Genomic DNA, 9,418 nt, shown 5'->3' with positions numbered 1-9,418 from the left:
CCCCCAGGTCTATGTTCTTTTGTCTATTATCAGGTAGCTTTATTTTGTTCTTGTTAGTATATATCTAATTGGTAATTTGGAGGTAATTTTAACTATATACAACACATTCCAGACAAGGCATTTCAATAGTTTTATTGAAAGGTCACTTTCTTAGTACCAGAACATAATGGTACTTTGTTAGGTTACTTCAGCCAACTTTAGTTTGCATTGATGAATTAGAAAGGAAATTCTTCAATGAATCAGGTGTTTAGGAGTAACTGAAGAGTGCATCTGCAAAATGCTTTACAAAATGAAGCATAAGACATGAGACATACTGTGTTTCTTTGGTTTCTCTTTAAAGGATTTTTCCCCCCCATTTTGATTTTTCCACATGATGTCAAAGGGAAATTTGAACTAGTTACAGCTATTGTGGAAGTTAAGCTATATATTGCACTGATTATATGCTTTCCCAACCCTATATATATGTCAATTTAGATTCATTAACCTACAACTAGCCTTAAATGCTCCAACTACCACATAATTTGTCTATTAAATTGCTACTTATTTGAATCTGGATAGACAACTCACTTTAGTCTAAGTTGAACTGTTACAGGAGCATTATAACAATAGCATACCCCATATGTATTGCTTTTAAACACAAAGTTCTATATACTAACAATTCAGCTTTATACTAACAATAATCCTTATTTAAAAGTTCTGGAGTGTTAGTGTTAGCATACATTGCTTTAGAAGGGCTCAGCTGAGGTTTCAGATTGGTAGACTATGAGAGTTGCTTTTATAATAAAAATTTTTTTCTTAGGGGCTAGATATTTAGATAAAAATCATTCTGTATAAAACTTTGTATATCATATCACTTGTTCCCTAGGATAATTTTGAAGACCACTTAAAATTTAACATATCAGTCTACAACTGTAATAGAATTTTATAAATCAAATTTAAATAATATGCCAAACAAAAATAAAACTTTAGAATTATTGGATTATCTAGTTGTATAAGGCTTTAACAAGGTTGTTTATACTGCCTCAAAGACTAGTAACCCTGACTATACTAAAGTGCATCATATCATTTTTCTGAAGTTGATCTGTTTTGATGTGAACTTGTATCACAATTCAAATAACCTCAATCAATCATACCTTGCCATCAATACTACCTATAATCAATATAATGATCCAGATACTAGATTGGATCAATATTAACTGTCAATTCACAGTATAGTCTCCCATCCTTATTCTACATTAAGTTTTCACATTTGAGTTTTAGTTTTTATAAACATGCTTCAAAGAAGATCATAATTTAGTCCTGAACACATTTCCAACTGCAGAACACATAATCAATTTCCAACTATAAGCCTGTTTTCTCTCCAAGTCTGAAAACATCAATGCGAACCTAGTTGCTATGTTTCAGGCTTCACAGCTTAAATCCATTCTAATACTGGAGAGTCCACAATTCTGATGTGAAGTGAGCTTTCAAAATAGCCGAATTTCTTCACCATAAGAATCCTACTGAAACAAAGGAAATAAGCTATTAAAAGCCTATAAAAATACAAGCTTTATAAAGTTTTAAACAACCTGTTCATATGTAAAACTTTAGAATCATACTCTTTTTAAGAACTAATGATGGAATGAATTTTTTTTTTTTTTGGGAAAAAAAAATTTTTTTCTATTCCAAACATCAAAAAATTTAAAGATGTGTACGTAAGATTACTTTTTATTAAAAAAAATTTATGGGGGCAGCTAGGTGGCACAGTGGATAGAGCACCAGCCCTGAATTCAGGAGGATCTGAGTTCAAATCTGGTCTCAGATACTTAACACTTCCTAGCTGTGTGACCCTGGAACAAGTCACTTAACCCCAGCCTCAAAAAAAAAAAAAAAAAAAAATAGGTAGTATATGTACATATTCTTTGTGCTCAGAATATTATCTAACAATCTGAATTATATATCATAGGAGTTTTTTTTGGTGATACTTGAAACGCATTCCCAATTATATAGAGGGTTTAATGAAACTCAAAGCACAGAAACAAATTCACTTTAATTTTTTTTAACCACAAATTTAAAAAAAAACCTTTGATGGGAATTAAAGGGAACATGGTATTATTATTGGAGATAAAAATCCAAAAATCTATGCTGATAAAAGATCTTTTTTCTTCCACTAAGAAATATCATTTAAAGATTAGTATATAAAGCAATTGAGATCTGTAAACTACATTCACAGATGGCATTTGCCTTAAGCTTTTGACCCTCAGGGTAGCTAGGTGGCACAGTGGATAGAGAACCAGCCCTGAATTCAGGAGGACCCAAGTTCAAATCTGGTCTCAAGATACTTAACACTTCCTAACTGTGTGACCCTGGGCAAGTCACTTAACCCCAGCCTCAGGAAAAAACAAAACAAAAACAAACAAACAAAAAAAAAAACAAATAAACTTTTGACCCTCAAAAAAAGTTCATAGTTCTAAGCTTCTGATTGATAAAGTAGGTACACTTAGGGGTATATGAAAAGCTTTCAGAAGGGCTTTCAATCCAGAGCTTTAAATTACATGACAGTTAATGCACATATAGACAGAAAAATTAACAACATACTGTTCTGACATGTTTTACAGTGAATACTTTAGTAATTTCCATTTTAATTTTTTTTATTTCCTGAGGCTGGGGTTAAGTGACTTGCCCAGGGTCACACAGCTAGGACGTATTAAGTGTCTTCGACCAGATTTGAACTTGTGTCCTCCTGAATTCAAGGCTGATGCTCTATTTACTGTGCCATCTAGCTGCCCCCTAATATCCATTTTTAAATGAACAAACTATTTTGATGATAATTTCAATTTGGTTCAATGTGGTTTTGTACATGCTTAGGATTAAAGATTTTTTTTTTTAAAGGATTGTATTTTCTTAAATTTGTCATTTGTATAAATGCTGAGGGAAGATGAAGAAAACATTACTATCACCGTAAAATTCCTTATCCTACTGATCTTATGTTTAAATGCTAAGTCTTAGGTACATCAACAATAGAGGGAAAAAAAAAACACCCAAAAATCCAAAATAAATTTCTATATGGTATAAGTATATCAATAATATATAAAAAACCCAACCCAAAATAAAAAACTCCAATATAGTAGTAGTATCTTCCACACAGTAGACACTCCAATCACTGATATCTTTTAAAGGAAGATCAATGTCCCTTTAGCTTCCTTAATCTAATTTCACTTATAAAATTAATCAATGATATATGAAAACTTAATTCAACAAGAACTAGCATTTAGCTCCTAAGTGGAAGAAAATTTATATAATGGATTCTTATTTCAAAAATAATTTAGAAGCAAATTACCTATTAAGACCCCGTTTCAGGGATTGTTGGAAGATGAGCGATTTTGTAATAACTATGTTTCAACTGACGTGCAGTACGCCCAGACACAATCCACTTCAACTTCTGAACATTTGGTTTAGAACACTTGTTTGATGAATATTCAGTTAGGCACTTTGCTACAAGTTCCTGCCAGAAGGTCAGATCTCTGCCATTTATCTGCATAAAAACATTTTAAACTATTGCTGAAATATTATGCATTTTCCTTATCCAAAAACAAAACAAAAACAAAAACAAAACTATTCAATATATATTAAATATACAACACTCCTTTTGCTTTAAGAAATGTATTAACAAATGGGCAGCTGTATTAGGAATTTAAGCAAGTGACAAAAAACATACCTTGGAATGTTTCTGAAGACATTCTACTCCTTCTGTCAATTCTATAAATTTCTGTGCTTGAATCTCCAGTGCAATTATAGACAAGGCCAATACAGATGGCTAAAGATAAAATTTGTAATAAATGTTATATGTAAAAATAGGTTTACATCAATAGATTTAGTCTTAAAAGTATTTACCTTTGCTTTAGAAAACATAATCCTACAGTGGCATGCCTTAAGCTGAGCTTCCAGTCTTTCAAAACTCAGGTTCTTTCTCCTTTAAAAGAAGAAATAAAGTAAAATTATTTGTACAAAACTATCAAATCAAAAAACAATCATACACTATTAATCATAGCAAGAAAATGAACTTTAACTGAACCTTACTTCCTTTAAAAATGTAATTCTAGTGACTTTTCAGAATATGTTCAAACCAAAATAAATAATTTCAATTACTAATTACCATTAGTCAAGTGACTTCCATGCCACAGAAACCCAAATTATCTTTTTAACTTTTAAAAAAAATACTGCAGCATTAGGTGTCCACTGAAGTTCTTTTTCTCTGATTTATAAAAGATTCTAAATTAGTAGTAACTAATTGAAGCTGGAAAATTTCATGAAGTACAAACTCATTCTTGAGAAGACCCCAAAGATTACCTATCAATTACTCATAGGGAAGCATTAGCAATTACTTAGCTTTACATTTGAATTTTTAAAATGAATATCTAGCTAATGAGGGAGGTTAAAACAGCAATTTGTCAGGTGTCTATTTAATATTAAAATGTTTAAATGACTAAAATTGTTTCACAATTATCATTGCATTTTGTATAACTCTACTTTTAAAATACAAATGACATACCTTTCAAATGGTAAGTTTTCATGAATGAGTGAATAATAAAGCTGTAGAAACTGAAAGGCAGTAGTAGCTTTGACTTTCCAACACACCTTCTCTAATACAATCTTTTCCATTCTCATTAGGTCAGAAACTGTGAATTTGTATTGGCTTATTCGGATCAAATCAGTGGCTAATGGGACATTTCTCTCTTCTTCTGTTGATTTCACAGCCAGATAGAAGCAACTTAATCCCACACACCCAAGATGTTTGGGCTGTACCTACAAAAATAAACAACCCAAAATATTGAGTCTCCATGATTTTTAAATCAAACATATTTAAACATTTCTAAGAAACTTTCATTATTAATTACCATTCTCATATATAAAAGACAAACTGGATTCAGCCTCTATGTGGCAAATATTTTGGGCAATTTTTTCAAAACTAAGTAGATAAAAAAAATGTCAACAGCTACATTCATATTTAGCTGCCTTCATTCTTATCTCCTCCTTGGATTTTTTCATTGATTTGGCTATAAAAAAAAGGTATAATTTGTGAATGGAAAATAAATGATTTGCCCATTATGGACTATAAAATCTATAGGACTATGGCATCATTGGCATGAATGAATGAAATTAACAAGTCAAGGAAGCATTTTACAGCTTCTAATCACAGAAATTTTTTCCCTATATCCCCATACGTTTTTAATAAAAATGTATTTTCTGGTCAACCTAAAAATATTTTAGTATGACAACAATACTTTATTAATAAATTAATAATTACTTAATAAAATTAAATGATTACTTAATAATAAATAATAAAATAGCTGGGCCACAATTTCCAAGTTTTGTCTTTCCTAAAGAATGATTATTTTTACATTTGTGACAAAAGTGCCACCCATTCTTTGCATTTGGTTCTCAAATCAATCCAGCTAGTTTTAACTTTCTACAAGATGGTTTTTTTTGTAATTTAGATTACAAAGTATATTCTGCAACTTACACAATTATGAAGTTTGTGATACAAGAAACATTAACATAGTAATACTTATGAACAAAAGAAAACATACTTGCAATTCCCTGTCTCACCTCTGCCAGGTGAAATCTGATCTATTTTTCAAAGCCTAAGTGATCACCCAAACTAGATGTGATTGCTCCTCCTTCTGAATCCTGGTGGCAATTATTTTGTTTCTCTTATGGCATTTTTCCCTCAGTTTTATTATTTGTGAGGTTCACTTATTTCTGCACACTGGATAAACTCATTAAAACTCTTATTCAGCTTTGTATCTTTTGCAATTTTTGGCAAACAATTTCTTGAATGATGTGGTGAATAATATGGTACTCTTTTAAAAATACATTTGGGTTAGGTATGTGGTGCAGTGGATACAACACCAGGACCTAAGTCAGGAGAACCCGACTTCAAATCTGGCCTCAGACACTTAACACTTCCTAGCTACCTGACCCGTGGCAAGTCACTTAACCCCAATTGCCTCAGCAAAAAAAAAAAAAAAAAAAAAGACATTTAGATTTATATTCTGAAAGTTAGCAATTGTTTTCATTTTCTGGAGTAAGCAGAAATTTCACAAATAATATTTTTACTTATTTTATAGATAGGAGGCAACACATTAGAAGATGGATTCAAATTCTATTACTGATTCTAGTTGTGACATCAATTTTTATATCTGTAAAGTAAGAGAATTTAACAAAATGATTCTTGAGGTCTTTTCTCTAACTATGATCCAAAGAATGTGCACAAGTTATCACCATACCTCAATGATTGAAATGGGTCATAAGAAGAAAATCTTTAAGGATTTCAGTGGAATCACCTGGGACACTTAATAATTATAGGTTACCCTGTAATTCTTATTTTCAATCTATCCCTCAAAATATTTATAATTTAATAATAATGTTTAAGACAAAAAGCCAAATACCCGTTAGCTCAATCTAACCAAATTCTACTGAAATCCAGAAATATTATTCAGAAAATTCCAAAGTTAACATTAAAATTTTAAGTTATTGTCCAAATGTATAGTATTAATTGTAGGTCACCTTTAAAGTTTTTGTAAATATTAGTGAACCGTATAATAGTGTTTCAAAAGAAAAAAGATCAAACTTACTCTGAATAGATTTTACATTATGTACATTTGTGTATGTGTGTATATACATATATATATGCAGAAATTGTTTTGTCTTTGTCTTTATTCCCAATGTGACCCAGCCAGCACCTAGCAGATAACTTTAAAAAACTGTAGAATGGATTGTGGCTATAAACAAACCCAAAGTAAAACAATTTAAGCTCAGATCTCCCAAATCAAGTAGCATTCAGAGAGAGCTTTAAAACATACCTTCATTTTGGATAGAAATCTGTCCAGTAAATTCACAGCTAGAGAAAAAGTCTCTGTGTCAAAACCAAAGAACTGAGTTAGGCTAAGAAGGTCTTTCACTTCGAAGTCTCTCAGTCTTGCAGTCATCCGAAGGCCATTATCATGAGCAGATTCAATTAGTCTCAAGCCACAGACCTTTGGCTGACATCTGGACTCCTGTTCCAACAGAACATTCAGCTGGTGCAGCAGTTTCTGAGCTTCAGTTGTTACTAGTGCTTCTATCATCTATATATAGTGCAAGACCGAGAAAGGAGGAGTAAGACAACTCAGAAAGGGAGAGTGGGGGCTGGGTAGCTCTTTCCTAGGTATAGCTATAGATCTGGCCTTCTCTCCAGAGATATTCACTTGGGATGGGGGTGTTTGATGGTCAAGATCGGACAACTGAGAAACCTTTAAAGCTTTTCAAATCAACTTTCTTTTATTCCTCACAAGTCACCACCCATTATATTACAGCCACTGGGGGCGGAGTGAGACACGTGTGTTGGGTGGGAACCGCCTCCACTTCCACCTGGCAGCGACAAGTCTAGGCTAGTGCTTGCTCAGGGGTGGAGGAAAAGGGAATAGCGAAGTGGCTCAGGGCCTCAAGGGAAGAAAAAGGGTCAGAGGGCTGGGAAGGGAAAGAAAAGAAACTAAGAGAGTGGAGCCGGATGAGGAATAAAGACAGTGGACGGAGATCTGAGGAGAAATGGAGCTTTGGCAAAGACAGAAAGGGAACTTTGGCGGAAGAGATAGAAGCTTGGTAGAGAGACAGGGTTGAGTAGACATAGGTATATGGGGCGGGGGGAAGGAAGGAGGGGAAGCAAAAACAAAGACAGAACGGGGAGAGAAAGAAAAAACTGACCAGAGATTTACAGGTGTGAATGGAACTAAGGACTTAGAAGGAAGAGGACCGGAATGGGGTGTCGGGAGAGGGAATGGGCGGCGCTGCATTTGTTGAACCTCCCAAATTCAGAGGTTCTCCCCCCCTCCTCTGGTGCCAAGTCCTCCCACTGGGGCCCACCCCGCATCCTCCAGCCCATCCCACTCTGCCTCAACAATTCCAAAAATCTTCCAACTGCTTCAACCGCTTGCTGCCAACGACCTGGGCCTCCCCGATCCCTCACCTTGAGCTCCTCGCGGCGGCTCTTCCTCTGTAGCAGGCCTCCCCCCCGGCGCCTGTCCTCTCCTCACCCTGAAAAATTAGTTCAAAAGTCCCGGAAGACGTGGGAACTATATGGGGGAGAGGAGAGGGGCCCGGGGGGGAGATGCTGGAGGGGGCTTCTGGGGCAGCGGCTCCAGCGAGCTGAGAATGATGTCAGTCTCAGGCCGCGGAGCGCTGAGGCAGCTGCTCAGGGCCTGTCCAGCAATATATAGAGGGGCGGGACTTTTTTTGGGGGAGGGCCTCCAAATCTTAGCGCTGATTGGCGTTCCTCGTCCGGATGAATGGTAAAGGTTGGGTCTCGACTGGACTAGGGGGAAAGCTAGGGCGAGGGGGCGGGAACATGAAAAAGCCAACCAATCACAGGGATGACTCTTTCAGTTTCGATTCAAGTTTCCTACTCGCTGAAACTTGTGCTCCGCCTTCCGAAAGCCACACAACCCTAAGGACTGAATATGGAGAGAGAGGTGGAGCTAAAAGCCACACCCGCCAGCCCCTCCCCTCGATGTGGTCCCAGGATTCTGCCCTGATTGGTTGAATCTAGTTCCAGAATTTACTGGAAGTTTCCTTTTAGGGGAAAACTTTAGCCCTGAGCTATTCCAATTCACTTGTTAAATGGTTAATGATAGTAGTGGTTATTTTTACTTTTTATTCCATTCTTCCCCCGAGATGCCGTAACTTAACTCTTGACTTAATACTGTAAAGAATAATCGTAATGAAAAGATGTAAGGAATGGATGCAAACATTTCTCAAATATGCTCCCTTCTCTCCTCTCATACTGCAACTGCTCTAGTGAAGGCCTTCTTTACCACACACTTAAAACTATTGCTATGGACCAGCCTCGACCTTTTCCCACTCCAATTCATCATCTGTTCAGTTACCAAAACGTTTCATAACATCCCTTCGCTCGAGAAACTCCAGTGCTTCCCTGCTACCTCCAGGAGCAAATACAAAAACTGCTTGGTGTTTAGTTCTTAGTACCCTATCGTCTTTTACCTTTTCTTTCTTTTTATACTTTATTTCCTGCCACGTGCAACTTCATCTCCTAGCTATCTCAAGGGCAGGACACAATCTCTCAGGTGAGCAAGACTTTCTATTTTGGAAAAAATTTGGGCATATTTTCCAGCTGTCCTCCATTCCTGGAATGCTTTACCTTGCTATCTACATTTTTTAAGCTTCCCAGTTCCTAGGCTTCCTTTAAGTGTCAACCAAAATCTCATTTTCTTCTGGAAGCCTTTCCCCAACCTTTCTTAAATCTAGTGGCTCCCTTCTCCGAATTAATAAATACTCCTAAATACTAACTACTTTGTTGTTCAGTCAGGTTGGGCATGAGTCACGACCCCATTTGGGGTTTTCTTGGCAAAGATACTGGAGTGTTCTGCCTTTTCCATCTTCA

At 35.6% G+C, this 9,418-nt stretch overlaps 1 protein-coding gene across 3 annotated transcripts; it reads right to left on the bottom strand.

The window, feature by feature from the left end:
• Positions 1 to 117: 117 nt before the first annotated feature.
• CCNG1 (cyclin G1) lies at positions 118 to 8,531 on the bottom strand. Of its 3 annotated transcripts, none has more exons than XM_074292004.1 (7): positions 7,988 to 8,531; positions 6,846 to 7,109; positions 4,532 to 4,785; positions 3,874 to 3,952; positions 3,698 to 3,796; positions 3,320 to 3,514; positions 118 to 1,499 (listed from the first exon to the last, which is right to left on the bottom strand). In XM_074292004.1, exons 2-6 carry the CDS (start codon positions 7,107 to 7,109, stop codon positions 3,323 to 3,325), a joined length of 888 nt encoding a protein of 295 aa, XP_074148105.1. In that variant the 5' UTR covers positions 7,988 to 8,531; the 3' UTR covers positions 118 to 1,499; positions 3,320 to 3,322. The 3 variants fall into 3 exon arrangements, 2 of the variants coding, with proteins under 2 accessions (XP_074148105.1, XP_074148104.1); XM_074292003.1 differs by having other exon boundaries at positions 118 to 1,502; positions 7,988 to 8,473; XR_012486671.1 differs by lacking the exon at positions 118 to 1,499 and adding an exon at positions 2,010 to 2,331 and having other exon boundaries at positions 2,702 to 3,514; positions 7,988 to 8,473.
• Positions 8,532 to 9,418: the final 887 nt, after the last annotated feature.

The sequence above is a fragment of the Sminthopsis crassicaudata genome, chromosome 2, assembly GCF_048593235.1.
Source record: "Sminthopsis crassicaudata isolate SCR6 chromosome 2, ASM4859323v1, whole genome shotgun sequence".
Lineage (NCBI taxonomy): Eukaryota > Metazoa > Chordata > Mammalia > Dasyuromorphia > Dasyuridae > Sminthopsis > Sminthopsis crassicaudata.
This window is presented reverse-complemented; position numbering and strand designations above follow the sequence as displayed.

Coding starts and splice junctions, on each gene's coding strand:
- CCNG1 (XM_074292004.1), bottom strand. CDS start 7,109: ATGATAGAAGCACTAGTAACAACTGAAGCTCAGAAACTGCTGCACCAG. Junction 4,786..6,845: donor GATTTCTATCCAAAATGAAG/GTATGTTTTAAA, acceptor TTATTTTTGTAG/GTACAGCCCAAACATCTTGG. Junction 3,797..3,873: donor TTATGTTTTCTAAAGCAAAG/GTAAATACTTTT, acceptor TTTTATCTTTAG/CCATCTGTATTGGCCTTGTC.